The 17,409-nt window shown below is 43.4% G+C and overlaps 1 protein-coding gene across 1 annotated transcript in view; it reads right to left on the reverse strand.

Annotated features, from left to right (window-relative positions):
- The window catches only part of CDH4 (cadherin 4), a 413,304-nt gene that overhangs the window by 28,170 nt on the left and 367,725 nt on the right, over positions 1-17,409 (reverse strand). Inside the window, exon 8 of the mRNA XM_042884811.1 lies at positions 8,707-8,844. Coding sequence (XP_042740745.1) covers positions 8,707-8,844 — 138 coding nt within the window. The remainder of the gene's footprint in view (positions 1-8,706; positions 8,845-17,409) is intronic.

Consider the following 17,409-nt stretch of genomic DNA (forward strand, 5'->3'; position numbering starts at 1 on the left):
CCCCCCCCCCCCCCCCCCCTTGTGACTGACCCATTTACAAGGAAAACTCTATCTGATTCCAATTAGATTTAGGACAGAATCAGGCTAAACAGAGCCCTGAACTATGCCTTAAGAACTAATGCTCAGTGTAATGGAGAGGAACTGGAACTGTTTCTCCAAATGGCAGTTGGTTTAAAGTACAGTAGATGATTAATTTGGTGATAATTTGAAAATGAATGTACTGAAAGGATATAAACAAAACAAAAGCCACTGTAAGTTGAGGTTTTGATTAATGGAGTCTATTAGTAAGAGAATTCTATCACGGAAACCACATTCCTTTAATAAATGCATATATACACATACAGTGTAATGGAGTAATTCACATAACTGCAATTTATCTGGAGTAGGGATCTGGGTTTTATTGATGACTGTATTATATCAGTATCCATCTATGCTTCAGCTCCACCTGCACGTGTATTCATTTTTGTGTATCTGTATATACACATCTTTGCATGTCTCTCCATCCTGTAGAATACTCTAAGCAGTCGTGAAGATATTTCATCCCTCCTGCCCTGTACTGCACTGATGAAACCATAGAAGAGGCTGGTGGTCCTGTCATGAAGATATGGTGAATTACTGTTTCATTTTACTCATTTTAGATGAAAGAGGTAATAATAAAGAGCAGAAGTTGAGTATCTACAAGGGAGTACCGTGCATGGCTTGTTTCCCACAGCACAGCATTCAAAGGGTCCCCAGACACCTCCAGATGCTGTACTGTGAAGAACACACGCACCACAGCCCCCTGTCCTCAGCTCCTGGCTCCCCCGGACCCACTACAGGCTCTCATCCCTAGCAGTCCCAGCTTGCACGTGTGCAGAAATCTGACAACAGATGCAGGACTGAAGTCCCATCAGAACAAATTACCCAGTTTCCTCAAACTACCCAAAGAATACACAACATCTGCACCTTGGGGGGAGGCTCCCACTTAACTCATCTCCTGGGAACTGATGGACAGGTTCGCACTTCCACGGGGACCCCCATCCCAAGGGCAGCTCATGCCAGGAATGATCTCCATCACAGTGTAATTACCTCCCTGACCAAGGCCAACCTGCATGTCCACAGCAGCAAAGTCTCATAACATTCACATAGCGAGTTGTGGGCAAGGCTGAGACAAGATGGGAAAAAAAAAGAACAATTTTTGTGCTGCTGCTGTCCTCATTTTCTACTGCTACCTCTTGTCCCTACAGCTGTATTCTAATTCATTGCTTATGACAATAAACAGTGGCTTTCATCAGGACCTGCGATGTAATGAGGGGCAGAAAGCCCATTTCAAAGTATAAACACTGGATTTTTATTTTGGAAAACTGAACTCATTTGTAGTTTTTAGACTTCACCGACTACATATTTAATTGAAACACACACAGAATTAGGTAGGTGCTCATGTACCCAAATGCTGCTGGGCATATTGGATTCACTTGAATACAATAACTTATTTCAGTTAGAAGATGACAGTTCTATAACAGAACAAGCTTTACTGGGTAGTTCAGCTGAGCTTCGTTTAGATTGGAAAATAGCAAGCAAATGCAGTCACTGGGGATTTTCCATGAAAGCACAATTGATTTTTAACAATAAATCCTGTCTGCAGGACTGCACTGAACTCCTGGGTTTGTTTTTACCTATAAAACAATGCAGTCCTGTAAAATTCTCACCACACTATTAGGTCTCTCCCCTTGCCAGCTCTGACCTGCACTGTTCACCTTGATTTCTGGCTCCTGAGACAATTGCCTCTAAATTATGCCACGAGCATTTTGATGATTTTAAAGTACTGTGGCATGCAGGCTCATCTACATCCAAATGTCACTGCAGACTTTCTGAATGGCACAGGTGTAAAGTTGGGCACCATTCAACAAGCTGAATGGGCAAAGGCACTGTGTCCCTGCATGGGGACATGGCGTGTGTGGGGTTGAAGTCCAGGTCTCAGAATCACAGAAACATCAAGGTTGGAAAAGACCTACAAGATCACCCAGTCCAACCATCCACCCATCACCAGTAGTTCTCACTAAACCATATTCCTCAACACAAAATCCAAATGTTCCTTGAACATCTCCAGGGTCAGTGACTTCAACACCTCCCCGTGCAGCCCATCCCAGCTCCTGACCACTCATTCAGAAAAGTAATATTTCCTAATGTCCAGCCTAGATCTCCCCTGGCACAGCTTGAAGCCATTCCCTCTAGTTCTATCACCAGTTACACAGGAGAAGACGCCGACCCCCAGCTCACTACAACCTCCCTTCAGGAAGTTATAGAGAGCAATGAGGTCTTCCCTGAGCCTCCTCTTCTCCAGGCTGAACATTCCCAGCTTCTTCAGCCACTCCTCATAAGGCCTGTGTTCCAGACCCCTCACCAGCTTTGTTGCCCTTCTTTGAACTGGTTTGAGGGCCTCAAGGTCTCTTCCAGGTCTGGACACGTACCCAAGCCACGGGAGACAGTTATCTATCCATGCCTACCGGCATTCCCAGCATCAGCTGTAAGGTGTCTGTTTAGGACAGTCCTGCATAAGTATCCGGGTCCACTCTTCTGCCTGTGGGAAAGTGCAGAAATCCCTTTCTTCCTGGATTCTCCCTTCAATGCATAAGATTAATTAGCAAAAGACCAGACATAGAAATGATTTCTCATACTGCTCATGTCCTGAATACTTCCTGGTGCATCTGGCTATAAATGTGCTTAGGAAACCCCAAACCACTTGCAGACTTACTTGGCTTCCTGTTTTGGTTTCCTGTGGCCATTAAAGATAATTTCTCTAAATTAGGTCTATTTACATTTTTGCATCATAGTCATTTGAAAAATCAGTATTTTTCAGCTGGAATGAAAAACTGAGGGTTTTATCTGGCACTTGTTACTTCTTGAAATCCCTGCCAAAGGCAGAGTACAGGGTGCTGGATCCCGGCTAAAGCATTTGTGCAATTCTTTGCCACTTGCAAGAAGTCACCACTATTTCCACAGCTCAAGTCAGCAATGTCTGCTGGACACTGGACAGTGTTGCTCTTTCACTGATTGATGCATGGCTGTATTTTGATTTCAGTGTGCATCACGAGAACAGATGTACAAAAAGGAAGGAATAGAATTTTGGCTTGCACTTGTTTGCTTATCTGGAATTTTGGAAAGTTTGCAGAGCAGGAGGATTCTTGTTCAAGACATCTGGATGACAACATACAGCTCTGGTCAAAAGAAAGACATCTGAGCAGAGCCTGGCACACAGCAGTCACTGAGATAACCACTGGAATGGAAAGCTGTAGTGCAAAAAGGGGCTGGAGGTTGGCTGGTTTAGCTTCACAAAAAGGTGTATCAGGGTAGAGATAAGAGAAAATAGAGTGGAAACATCAAGATGGGAGAAGGAAGAACTATTTAAGGTGGAGCATACCTGCAAGGCACTGAGAACCTGCTTCAAATTTCAAATCACTTTCCAGAGTGCGTTCATTAGCATTTTCCACAGGGCTCCAAGGAGCCAAAACACCTGCAGAGACAAAGGCCAGCAATTCTTGGTAGTGCAGTGCCAAAACCTGAACTCCTTTAGCCTGGGACTCTGCCTGCGTCATTTTGCCCACGATGCACCAAGCTCATTGCTGATCGATCCCATCCTGGGTGAGCCAGGCTCTGAGATCTGTGCTAGTAATTAAACAGCCTGTTTAAAAACCATCATGGACTGCTTCTCCTGATGCGCTCACAAATGTTTGTTCCTCCACTGATTAGCTAAATCCACTTTGCAAACAGATTAACCTCACCCAGCAACACATCCCCTTCTGCTCGTAGACAAGCCTCCTCAGCTCTTCTGCTTTCACAACCAGCTCTGGCCCTTCCCAGCCCACAGGGCTCAGCACTACCCAACACTTGCTCCTAAACCTTCAGAGCTGCTCCCAACAGGAGATGAGCCCGAGAGGCAGAGGGGAAGCAGAGGCAATTCTGGAGCTGGCACTTTAAAATATGCTCTACTGGGTTCAGCCTTGGAAGAGGAGATTCTCAAAGCTGTGCCAAAGGGCAAATTTTAAAGTAGCTTTAAATAAGACCTCCTAAGGCTCAGGAGCTTAAAGAACTTGAATAGCCCAGTTTCTTCTTCTTTTTTTTTTGGTTGATTGCCAGTCAGGTTTTCCCCAAAATCCACAAGCTCAACTAATTACAAGCACTTCAGCCCTGCGAAATAATATTTCCCTTACACAGGCCACTATAAAAACAAGTTCTGCACAGTAGGCAAATTTAAAATAACTTTTAATTAACATTTAAGACACAGAAGTCTGATCATGCAAATTCATCTGCATCTCCTCTCTGTGCCTGATTGTTCTTGATTGAATATGATAAAAATAGACTTTGTAAGAGTCAAGTGTAGGCATGGGTTTCTTTTTCTCCTCCTCCCCTCTGATTATGCATTTCCTTAGATAAAGTGGAAACCCTCGGATGGAGATTATCGGTACATTGGGTCAGGCTGGAAAGGGCATCCAGCTTGACAGAAGCATTAAAGGCATTCCTTCCATGAGCCAAAAAAATGCCTCCACCTTGCGTAAAATCTCACCTGAGAGTATCCAGCACTGTTCTGTCTCAGCTGACACTTAATCTTTGGAACACCAACAGTAATTTCAGTGTGCCTCCTCTGTATCTGAGGTGAACATCTGCTCAGGGGCTCCGTCACAGATCTATACTAATGTGGAAAAAATGCAACTTGCCTGCACATAGGAGATAAATATTCGAAGGGTGGCAGAGGAATTTCCACACCATTACAAAGTGTCAGAGAACAACCGTGCTATGAGCAGCAGCACCTGCATAACGGATGGCGCACGGATACTGTAGTAGCAGGTATCTTCTAGCAGTTGGAGCAAGTTCCCTAGAGAAACTTCCTACAAGGTCTTGATGCAATGCAAAGTCCAGCTAAAATTCCACCTTGTCATGTCAGCTGATGATTAGGCAAGTGCAAACCCACCAAGAGTGCCACAGGAATGAATCAGCACAGCTAATCACTCTGAATGGAAAACTTGGGCACGGTAGATGAAACTTTTCCAAGGCTTTCCAGAGCCCACAGGAGCAGGCTGGTCAGGCACATCTCAGAGAACTCCTACTGTTGCCCTGTGGCAGAGGGAAGAATTGAATCCCTCTGTTTATTTTTGCAAATTGCAATGTCACATGAAGAACACAACACAAAGAGCCGGCTGCTGAAGTCCCTTAGCTAACCAGAAGAGCATTCCCTGGCTCACAGACCTGCACTAAATCATTAAAATTGTCCAAAATAGCCATCTATGATGTTTACAGCATCATAGGATACTCCACTCTTCTAGCACAGATCTGTTTCCCACTGAGGCAGTATCTCACGAGATATCTCCCCTCGTTAGTTGCTCTCTGATGCTTCCCAGCATGGCCAAATAGCACAGCAGATTGAGGATGCATTCAACCTCATAAAAACCAGAGCTGGAAAGGACTCAAGGAGGTCACCTCATCCTTGCTGTGCCCCAGCATGTCACAGTTTGATGCTGGTAGTCCTAGGCATGCTGGCCAGAGCTGGCCTTGACTCTGCTGATAGAGCTGCTGGGCTCAGCATTAGCAGCACATTTCAATTCAGAAATATTTCCCTCAGAGATTCCGATATTTTTCCCCTCACCTTCTAACTTCATAATCCTTCATATGAGAATGCAGAGATTCTTCTTCCCCTGTTATTCTGTGAAAGGATGTAAAAACCCATTGATCCACTTTCACAGAAGCAAACATCCATTTTGGAGTTTTATAGGTATCTTCAATTTCTACATTTAAGGATCTTCTGTGTGATCCTACTGCTCCTTTTTCACTTCTCCTCCAGCAATGCACTGTGATCGCAGCCCACCTAGTTTTAAATGGCCCTTAAGCAAAACACCTGGGCAGCCCATCCCCTTCTTGTGTCTGGACTTCCACCTCAGCCCCACACAACGCTCAGTTACTGCCATGATCCCGATTTCTTGCCCATCACAGTGGCTGTGTTTTCCTCTCCTGTCCCATTATTAAGTTTTATACAGCAACATTAAATCCTGCTGCTGAATACATGAGCTGTGACACCAGCATGTTGCAGAGTCCTCCCAAGCAATGTTCTTACCCAGTAATGATGAAGTCCAACCCCCCTCTGCCCCCAGCTGTATGACAGGTAATTTAGGAGCACCATAAGATTGGCCTTTCTGTGCTTCTGGGCCAAATACAGTCACTCCAGCTCCTTTCAGCCGGCAACTTCTCAAGAGCAAGCTGTTATTTTAGTTATTTGATCATTTCAATACAGGAGCATTGTTATTTAAAAATGACCATCTCTCTCCAAACATTCTCCAGTCTTAAAGGAGACCGTGGCTTTGTTACCATCTGAGAGCTGTAGGTTTCCTGGAAAGAGATTTTTGCCTTTTTTTTAAGAGGTGTTAAAAAGCAGATCAGACTATTTGAGGACAGTGAGGAAATTCAGCTTCATTTTAAGGAGACTGATTAGCCCAGTGCTGTTCTCTGCCAATCAGGGAAAAACCGTGTTGTGCTTCCATACTCCCACAAAATTCATCCTGGCTATTCCTGAGATTACTTCAAAGATGATCGTTTCCATTAAAATCAGAAAATATTATTGTATTATTGTAAAATGCCCTCAGTTTTCAAATCTTTAACAAGTCCCTTGTGCATAAAGCTCTTTGGTCCTTTGTAGAGCTTTCTCTTCAGTGATTGAAATCAGAGAAATAATGGTACACAGCAGCCATGCTAAGAAGAGTAGCATCTTCTCACCCACTGGGGGTTGGACTCGATGATCTCTGGAGGTCCCTTCCAACCCCTACAATTCTGTGATTCCCTACAACTCTGTGATTTCACACAGTCCTATGTGCATTTCTCTTGATGAACTCCACTCCTTTTAGGTCTAACACATTGAAATGTAAAACACTTGGAATTCACCTGAAAGCAGATTACCCTTATCTTCCCTTCCATCAGATTCAGAAGGCACTACAAGAGACTTCACCTCCTGTCTTCCTTCTGGAGCCATGACCAGACAACTTGGGTCATCTGGAACTTGTGCTTAAACGATGCGGCCACTAGATGTCATTCCTTTTTCACTCAAAAGAAGAGCTGTTCACCTGGTAGAATAACCTCCTTGCCAAATATTAGCAAGCTTGTATGGTTGTACTGAAAGTCCCATTGCCCGGGAATTGCCAAACTCTGCGACACAGCCCCTAGAAGCCTTCCCAGAGAAAACAATTCTATGCTGGCATGAGAAAGGAACACGTGCCCTAAGCTTTGCAGCACATTTTTGTGGCTCCCCACAACCATATGTATCATATGTAAGGAGATATTTAATGACAGCTTTACGCTACAAAGCTCAGTGTGTTCACTATGACAGATAGGAAGCACATGTGTTGTTGTAAAACCCAAGCTCTACAGGCTGGAACAGCAACACAGGCTGCAGGCTGGCAGCCCATTTCTGACTCAGGAGAAACCTACTGCAGCCCTTCTCAGAATCCACAATACAGTCACTTCCACTGCCTGGAAGATGAGCACACGGTGCCCAAGAGCCCAGGGCTCAGAACTGTAGGGGCTGGAAGGGACCACTGAGGCCTCTGTGGTGAGATGAAGGCAGGATCCCACCACCAGCATGAAGCCCAACTGGACCCACGGTGACATCAATTGGGCTTTGCACGACTCCCTGGAGCTCTGTTGCATATTCACAGTTTGTAAGGGTGTAACTAAGGAGAAACTCCAGCACTACATGAATAAATATTTGCATATCCTGTAAGGCGAAATGAAAATTCAGAATAATATAAATAATAAACACATTCCTGAAAGAACGTTCAGTGACACGAGCACAATGCAGCTTTGACTTTCTGTATTCTCAGTGATCTGGTATCAGTTCTAGACAAATCATTTGCTCCTCCTGGTTTACAATGATATGAATATAGACAGTGGCTACACAGTGCTTTCTCATTTATTACCATGTAGATCTCTATACTTCTTTGTGGTTATTATGCACGTTTTGGATGTTCTACCTATATGGATTACGCAGGCTGGAAAGAACAAGACCACATTGTGTCTCCTTCTGTCTTTTCAATTTGATCTTAATCAGCTCTAATTTGCAATCTCTCTATTTTTCCTCTTTCTCACAAGTAATACATACTTGGAGCACATGAGAACAGAACAGAGAAATACTGTGCTAATAGAAGTAACATCTTAAACTGATTAAAAGCAGATGTAGTGAAGTACATCTACACACTTACTGCCAGCACACACAAATACATCTGTTAAAGCTATCAGGGTAATACAAATTTCCTGGATAACTGTTACCATTTAGAGTATTTACTACTTCTTTGAAATCATATCCAGGCTACTAAACCCAAAATATCTCTTACTGCTCCGGATTTTACTCATAAGTAATAATAACTCTGAGATGTCTACAGCTGATTGCTGTGAAACAACTGTATCCTCTTTGGGGCAATCAGACATCGTCTGTTTGCCACATTATTTCAGCTCCTTTAGTACCTCACTGAAATTGGTCGCCAAATAGGTTTGCTATCTCACAGATCATGTTAGTTTCCTTTACCCATCTATTGCCTTTTCCCACCACCCCCCTTAAAAGTCTTTGTTCCACAGATTGATTAAGTTTGTCCTATCTGCCAAACCAGCAAAGGAAGCCGACTGGCACAAAATCCCAAATCACAACCACACTGCGTCTGGGCACTGCTGTGCTGATGTCTTGCTACTTACAGTGCTGGTCGTGAATTCAGGGGGGTTGTCATTCACATCTGTCACTGTAATGATTGCAGTTGCTGTGTTTGAGAGACCGTAGTTAAGATTTCCTTCCATATCTGTGGCTTGAACGATGACTATGTACTGCTGAACTTTCTGGAAAGAAAAAAAAAACAAAAAAACAAACAAACAGAAGAGAATGAAAAAAGGCATCCTGTAAAATGTCTCAGTTTATTTTCCATATATAAGTTCAATCTTAAGGCTGACTACAAAGTTAGATAGACCTGAAATGCTAGTAAGAAAACAAAGTTTTCCATTGCATTTTTGAAGCAATATTCACATAGATTGGTGGTTATCACCTGTTTATAGGAAAATAAAAGACCTTACAGGCAGAAATACTTGGCTTAGACAGACATTTCTGCCAATTTTTGAATGTTTTCAGCAACATTAGTTTGGGTCTTCAGAAAACAAGTAGAAATTTGGCTGACATTTTTTTTTCATCAAAAAAGTCACCAAACACATTAATAATCCCCAACTGACAGCAGCATTGCCTCATGTCACTCCAACTGGCTCTGCTCACACAGTTCAGTGCCTTCTGACACTTAAAATATCTTCCCTGTTTCAATCCATAACAAAATCTTCATTAAAAATTCTCATTTACTTTGAAGAATGAAAAAATCTTTCAGAGCAAACCATCTCGCCAAGCTACCCACATCACACCCAGGGCATATAGAACACTTAATCATAGAATCATCGGGGTTGGAACAGACTGTCAAGAGCACCCAGTCCAACCATTAGCCTGGCCAACTGTAATACTACGATGGGATGATGATAGCAGGCTAGCAAGGTCTTTAGCTACAGCAAATGAGAACCAGACCAAATGCAGCAGCCACAGACACAGAAATAAAGGAAAAGAGCTGCTAACCTTTAGGAACGCCTCAGGTAGGCAGAGATCTCCAGCAACAGAAGCCCTTGCCTCCACTGCCAGCCCTTAAATGAGGTCTGGAAGAGGTGGATCCTGGCTCCAGCCCTTCTGGTCACTCAGGTGCAGCTGAGTTTCTGTGGTTTGGCCCTGCCTTCCCACCAGGTGCTCCATCACTGTTTCAGGCTTTGACTTAGCATTCCCACTACACTAACTGAGTCCCACCACTAACCATGACCCTCAGTGTCATGTCCCTTAAATACCTTCAGAGATGGGGAATACACTTCCTGTACCCATGTGAGCTGGGACATGGGGACCAAGTGGTTCTGGCAGAGCAATGGAGAGCCCAAAGGGTGCGGATATGGAATCACAGTGTTACACTGGAAAAGCTTTGTGCAAAGCCAAGTGGAGGGTCTCTAATGGGAGGAAAGAGCTGCCCAGAGTGGCTGTGTGCTGAATGGCTGCCGGCTCCTGGAGTCTGGCTCTGCTACTCCAGGGCCGCCCTTTTCCTTTGCTGACGTTACATCTTGTGCAAAATGTCACATGCTCTTTGAAGTTTCACATGGTGAAAATTAGGTCTGTTAGGTCTGCTTACTCCCGTAACAGCGTTCTTGAGCTGCCAAAACTGCTTTAATTCTGTAATTCTTCTGAGCTACTAAAATAACAGAAATCTGAATTCTAGCTTTATCTTGATTCCAGTACTTTTAAATGACAGATATTAATCTGCTAAATTGACAAGACATCACACATAAGAATTCATCAGCACCTTACAACTGGAATATTTTATGGAAATGGACTTTCATTATTTCGTGCTACCCATAATAAAACATGAAGGAGAAACTCTGGCCCTTGTTTTTTCCTCGTGCAAACATTGCTATTCATTACTCCACTTGTAAAGCACTGCTAACTGTAAGGCTGAAATGCCCTACGAATGAATCTGTCTTATTAATCTCAGATTTACAATCAAGCTTTTTTATTTAACTAACTGCTTCTCACTAGCATTGCAGCACAGTGTTAATAAAATATCCAGAACAAATTCAGAATGCCACATTAAAGAAACCTACAAGAGAGATTGCATTGACCAAGAGAATACAAAGCCAAAAATGAAAACGCCCAGAACTGAGTAAGGTACACATGCAGCAGCCCCAAGAGCTGGCTCATATGGATGGGAAGAGGGAAAGAAAGCACTGGATGGGCACTCTGTCCCAGGGTTGGTGGCAGCTGCAGCGGTGGGGACCCAGCCAGAAGCCAACTGCTGCAAGCTTCGCCAAAGCTGTGCTCATTTCCATCAGATGAAGACACGACTGTTGTGTTAGGAGCAGAAGAGTGATCTGACCTGGAGAAAGATGTTGGCTGGCATGTGAAGTTGTGTCAAACATGAAAACTTGTAACTGAAAGTAGGCTGAGATTTGTCAGCCCTTTAGGCACTCAATTGCCATCCATTCCCATCTTCATCCGAACGCCTCTGGTGTGGGCAGATAAGGGTGGCACACTCAAACGCCTAGTTTAAATTTATAACTAATTCAATCTTTAGTGAGATTGGTCCCAGCAGATAAGAAATTACTGATTTTTTTTTTTTTTTTTTTCTGTAGCTAACCTTTCTGCTTTTGTGCATTAAGCTGATTTTATTGAACTATTCAATCAATTTCAATTTCAACATGTCTTTCCAATTTGTCACCACATCTCCAGGGGCATTTCAGTTTGTTGTCCTACTGTTAGTATTATTGTTGCGACTATTAAAAAAATAGGCAGTCTCATGCCCCCTAGCATATGAGACATTTTCTTGATGGGGTTTTGATCACACAGAATAATTCTGATCTTCTATTCCTTCGCAGAAGTGACATTTTAAATAGAACAGGATAAAAAATACAGCATGGGGGTTTCATCAGATGGCCTTAACCCAGAGAAATGAAATAGTTTCTGTATCCTTGCTCTGATGGTGATGCTGTGGAACCAAAGATATGAGCATCTGCCCTCAAGGGGTAGGCTAAAAACCCAGCCCACTGAAGTCACTGGAAGGCCCAGTGGCTGGTATTTTTAATAAATCTAGCAAATCTTCATGCTAGAGGAAAGTAAATGTGCTACTTCTACATAAATCAAGGGAAAAAAAATAGCTGATCTTGATAAGTGCAGAGCTTTTAGTCTGACCTAAAAACTAAGAAGAGCTTTTGAAGGAAAAAATTATGAAGGAAAGAATAATTTAAGCAATTGCAGCAGATCTAATCTGTCTGCTCTCCTGTCAATCATCTATACAGTGCTACAAAGAAATACATCAGCTAAATTTCAGAGGTTGGGAATCAGCTGGTCAAGTGGTTAAGGTTGTTAAAGGGCTTGATTAAAAAGCTAGGAATGCCTTGTACACAGAGAGGGAACAGATAATCAAATAACAGAAACGAGAAGAGATTTAACAGTACAAAACAGAACAGAATGCAGCAAGGGTCCAAAACTCTGTAGACAGCTGGTTGAGGGGACATGAGCAGGACATGAGCACAGAGGATGGGCCCATGTCCTGACCCTCACTGTGCAGCAGGGACAAAAGCCATGGGCACATGCAATGCGTGCAGTGTAGACCTTGCAGATACAGTGATATTCACTCCTTGGGCCAAACTCTGAGGGCTCATCTGGATGCTGTGCATAATCCAGGTCACTTGTATGAGCAGCCCAGACCCGACCAGGTGCCGGGAGTGAAGAGCCCATCACCAGAGAAGAGCCCAGAAGAGCCTGGCTTGTTTGGTCTAGCAAATGAAGGCTGCTAGTAGATATGATTGCTGTCTATAAATATCTCAGGAGGATAAACACTGGGAAGGCTAAAGAGCAATTTAAACTAAAGGACAATGTTGACACAAGAACAAATGGGTATAAGCTGGCCATGAATAAATTTAGGCTGGAAATTAGTAGGTCCTTCACCTCTAAAGCTGTGGGATGCTGGAGCAACTGTCTAACACAAGGTCTGGGGAGAAAAAATGTTCAAAAAGTACATTAAATCAGGAGTAGAGACTTTTGGGTCTGAGTGGAAATTACGACAAATTGAGCAAAGCAGAAACCGGTTCTTTCTGTATTCTTTATGTTCAAACAATTTTTGAAGATAAAAAAGCCCATCAAACCCCACCCCTTTCACAAGGTTTTTGTATGATCACTTCACAGTGATCTGTATCACCAGACCAGCACTTACACAGGCATGGAGAAAGGAAGAGATGCCCCCTCCAAGCGCAGCTTTGCTCTGGCTCTGCCCATTGGGGTGCCAGACAGCCCCACAGATGCTGCCTCGCACCCTGGGCACACACACAGCACTACAGAGACAGGCTTTGAACAAATCATATTCAAAGAAAAACATCTAAAGAGCAAAATAGTTTTTAAATGAAATTGCAGCAATGAAGTGCTCTCTGTGAACCCAACTTTCACATATGCGTGCCCAATAATTTTAGGAATATGGCTGCTCCTGGATTACTCATGCAATTAATATAAATCATACACGTGCTGGGTAACTGTAGATGCCAAAGTCCAGAGATGTGGTAATTATGTGATTAAATTAATCTTCATTACGGACAAAGGGTTTGCAAAATTAGGACCTGCATTTTCAAAGCTCTGTACAAATATTGTCCAATTAATTACCACTTCCTGGGAAATGTATGACTCACTAAATTTAGCATCCTGTCTAAAGCAAATAAGGTTACCAGGATGTTACAGTGGGATTTATTGAGAAGGAATCTATTAGTGAAAGAGACAGAAAATCTGAAGTTGGAAAAAAAAGTCCTATTTCCTCTCGTGGCTATCCTCACCTGTTCTTTATACACTTTTCCATCTCCCCTGCCTTTTGCAATGCCAATGAGAGGAACATGCCATATTCCTCTGGCTTCCTTTCTAAATCATTTCTTCATGTGCTGGTGAAATTTTGATGTTCACTTCTTTGGTATACGACAGTAGCTCATGAACACAGTAATAAATACTGCACCACAGCTGGGAAAGTCGATTTGAAAAGAAATACCCCAGACAGTCACATGACTTCAGCAGAAGTGCTTTATCCAAAAAGATTGAATGAGTCATCATTTAAACAAAGCCCACAGGCAGAATCTTGAAAGTATCTGCAATGCTCCCTATGGTTAAATATAAAGGCAGATTTCCAGAAGTAGCCCCTGTGCTGGAGGCTCAGAGGAGGCAGCTCTGCTGACAATGTCTGCAGCTCCGTCTTGGTGTCCAGCTCGAGCCAAGCCTTTGATGGAGCGTGACCTTTACTTTTCCCACATACAGCATAGCACTGTAGCAGGTATGCAGCACCCTCAGCAGACTTCAGAACCCGCAAGTCTTAATACACAAGCTGAGCTAAAAGGATGCACTTTGCTTCATCCCAACATCTCTATACAAGTACAGCCACCCTCAGAAGTGTTCTATGCTACCAGGACAGGGACAGAGGATCCCACTTCTAAAATGGGCCACTTGATGTTGCACAACCACAAATAGATAGGTTTATCTTCTCCGTTTGGCTGAAGCTGTGTTTGCTTTTCTTCCCAGCATGGCACAGCACTCTCCTGCCACAAGCATCTGGGCACTTTGGGTTCTATGAACTGTCAGCAAGCTGGGATGGTCCTTGGTCTAACTCTACTGATGCCAAAGCTTACTCTTCTGGAAATGGTGGTGTGCTAATTCATCTGTTTCTTCCCTAAAAAAGGTATCAATGAGAAACACCCTGCCTTCTGACATGCAGGTCAAGACAAAGGACAAAGGTCTTGAGGCCACAAGCTCACCTCTGGATTTTCACTTGGCATGGCACATATAGTGACAAGCGACTATTAACAAGCAGCTTTCAGCCAGCGGTGTGATTAGCATCTGAGAGTAAGTTTTCTCTCCTCTCAGCACCTGGGCCTCATAACCTGTGGTATCTCACACCTTCACTACTCCTTGCTTCCTCTCTTCTCTACTGCACTTTAAGACAGTATTTTAATATCACAGAATCATGGACACATTACGGTTGGAAAAGACCACAAAGATCCCCAAGTCCAACCCCAACCAATCCTGCTCTGTCCACATCTCTCAGTGCCACATCTCCACAGCTCTGGAACACCCCCAGAGATGGTGACCCCACCACATCCTGGGCAGCTGTACCACTGCATCACTGCTCTTTCTGAGAAGAAATATGCTGTTTGCAGGTTTGTTTAACTCGCTCAAATCCAGCAGTCACAAAAATAATCCCTTCAGCTTGGCCCAGGGTGAGTGTTGAATTTTAAGTGCAAATATGCCCTGTTACAGCTCAGTAGCTATTTTCTTTTCCATGTGGCTGCTTCAGAAAGCAAAATAACACCTGGCAGTGCGTACAGCAGCCAGCAATAGCTACCCTTTCACTTTCATACAAAAGCAGAAGGAAGAGTTAGGTTACCTGAAAAAAGTACTATTGCAGTGACTTTATAAAATCACAGAGAGCTGGAAGACCCTCCAGCAGTTTGCTCTGCTTGGCCTCCCAGCAGCTTCAGACCAAGCAGCGCAGCTCCTGCTGCCCCTGGCTGCTCTTTTTGTGCTCCTCAGGCAGTGGCAAGTGAGAGCAAAACCCCTCCCTAAGCATATCTCAGGTACAGCACTGCACTGATGGTTGCCGCCTGCCTCCTGCATCCACAGCCCTGGGCCAGGAGAGATGTGAGGTGGATTGAATTGCTCACCTCCCCTGTGTTACTGTGGGAGCAGCATCCTGCTGAAGAGCCAGCTCCAGGAGTGCTGTTATCGAGTGAGAATCTCATCTCCAAAAGCGTCCTGCTAGTTGTCAGGGATACCAAGAAAAGCTTGGAAATATCAACTCCAAACACAAAAAAGCACCAAAACAACAAGGAACTGCAGCGGGGGACATCCACGTAACTGAAAATGGTAACACAGAGTGGTGGTCCTGGTGGACCATTTTCCTTACTTTCTTGTTTTGTGCTAGCAATACTGTGCATGGGAAATACTCTACAAAGCAAGAACAGAGATAGCTTTGAGTGTGATTCATCTGAGCTATCCTTTTTTTAATTTTTATATTTGAGTGATGCTTCTTCCTGGTAGACTGGATACTGAGCCTGGGATCTCAAGGCTTTGGAAACACCCAGGCTGAAACCTCACAGTTGTGGAACACATTAAGAACAGCAACGCAGCCGCTCCTGGCCAAAGAGAGGGACCTACTGGAAACTGCATCCACCAAAATGTCAACAGACCCAGATGCTCTGTGCACAGGGTTTGCTATGCTCTGACCCAAGCTGGTTCACCCATAAGGCAATGGCGCATTCTCAGGCATGCTGCATCCCAGGTTAGTACCAATGCAGGCTCTGTTTAACCCACACTAATTCTAGGTTTGGAGTTGCAAAAGGTGAGGACGACAAGAGGTCACAAGCTTTTTATGTGATATTTGACCACAAAAGAATGTCAGAACCTTAACCAGGAAAACCACAACCCACCCAATTCTTTTATCCTATCTGAAATATCACTTTAAAATCAATCTAATTCTTTGGAGTTCACTCAAAATCTAAACTGTACCACTATTCTGAAGACTGTGACATTATTTTCCAGTTTTGGAAGGTTTTATAATATGGACATAACATTTTCTTTTTTTTCACTCAGCCTTGGAAAATTAGACACCAAGCCTGGAGCAAATAGAAAATAGAGACTGGGCTGTTTTCAGAAGATAAGTATGAAAACAACAATAACAGCAGAAGAAGTACCCACTGTTCTGTCTTGAAATGTTTTATTTACTGATGTTGCCACTGATGGACCTAATCTGTTTCCATGCTGCAAGCAATTCCATAAAGGCACCTGGGCCGAGTCTATTGAAGCTATTCAGGCACTACAGACTTACCTGAAAATTATTATCAGAATTATTACCAAAATTGTTATCAGAAAACCCACTGTAAAAATATCTGTAGTCCTTGGACAGTATTGAATTTTTTGAATAGGAAGACTGTGAGTAAATGAGCTTCTCATATGGTTCTTATTTAATGCGTAAATTAGAATCACACAATCATTAGAAATGGGTTATATCTCACTTTTCAGTGATCAAAACTACAGATCAGACGCAAGACCACAAGGAAGAAGAATAAGGAAAATAAATTACATGCTGCTGATTGTCGGCACTGATAGACATGCGAGGGGGTGACAGTGAGCTGGTACGAGCTACAAATAAATTTCATTAAGAAAAGGAGAGATGAAAAATATCTTGGATAATGCATTTTGATTATGACTACCACCACTGAGTTGGTGCCAAAAAAGAGGTGGGCTGTGATTAAGGCTGCAGGCTGCAGCATGGGTTCCTTTTGCATTTTCCCAAACACTCCCCCAGTGACCTTTAGTGGGTCATTTATTTTTTCTGTGCCTCCAAGAAATTGAAAATAACACTTCAAAATGAAATGAAAACACTTTCTTATCTCATAGTGATATCGTGAGAATAAAATCCTTCCGTTTGCAGGAGCAGTCGGGCTCTGTAAGGAGGAGAGATGCAGAAGGACCCATCTCAGAGCCCTTCTGCATCCATACAGCACTGCAGTAGCGTTCCTTTGGACTTCAGCATCAACAAGAAGCAACTCAGACAATGCTTTCAATTCACGTCAATGTTTTGCAGGCTTTGTGCCCCACAGATGTCAGGTCATCTTGCAAAGCACTTAAAAGGAGACCTGAGGAATAAACCTTCCATCTTTTGGCTGAGGCAATTTTTGTAAAACCATGAAATTATGTCCAGCTTCTCTTGGACAGGAAGAGACAAGCAATAGCTCAATGTCTAGGTGGTCACAGAGTGACTGTCGCTGCTGAGAGGTGCCCTTTGGAAAATCTGCCAGCATTAAATTAATGCT

This window comes from Lagopus leucura, unplaced genomic scaffold (genome assembly GCF_019238085.1).
Source record: "Lagopus leucura isolate 7727_CA_CO unplaced genomic scaffold, USGS_WTPT01 Super-Scaffold_100045, whole genome shotgun sequence".
Classification (NCBI taxonomy): Eukaryota; Metazoa; Chordata; class Aves; order Galliformes; family Phasianidae; genus Lagopus; species Lagopus leucura.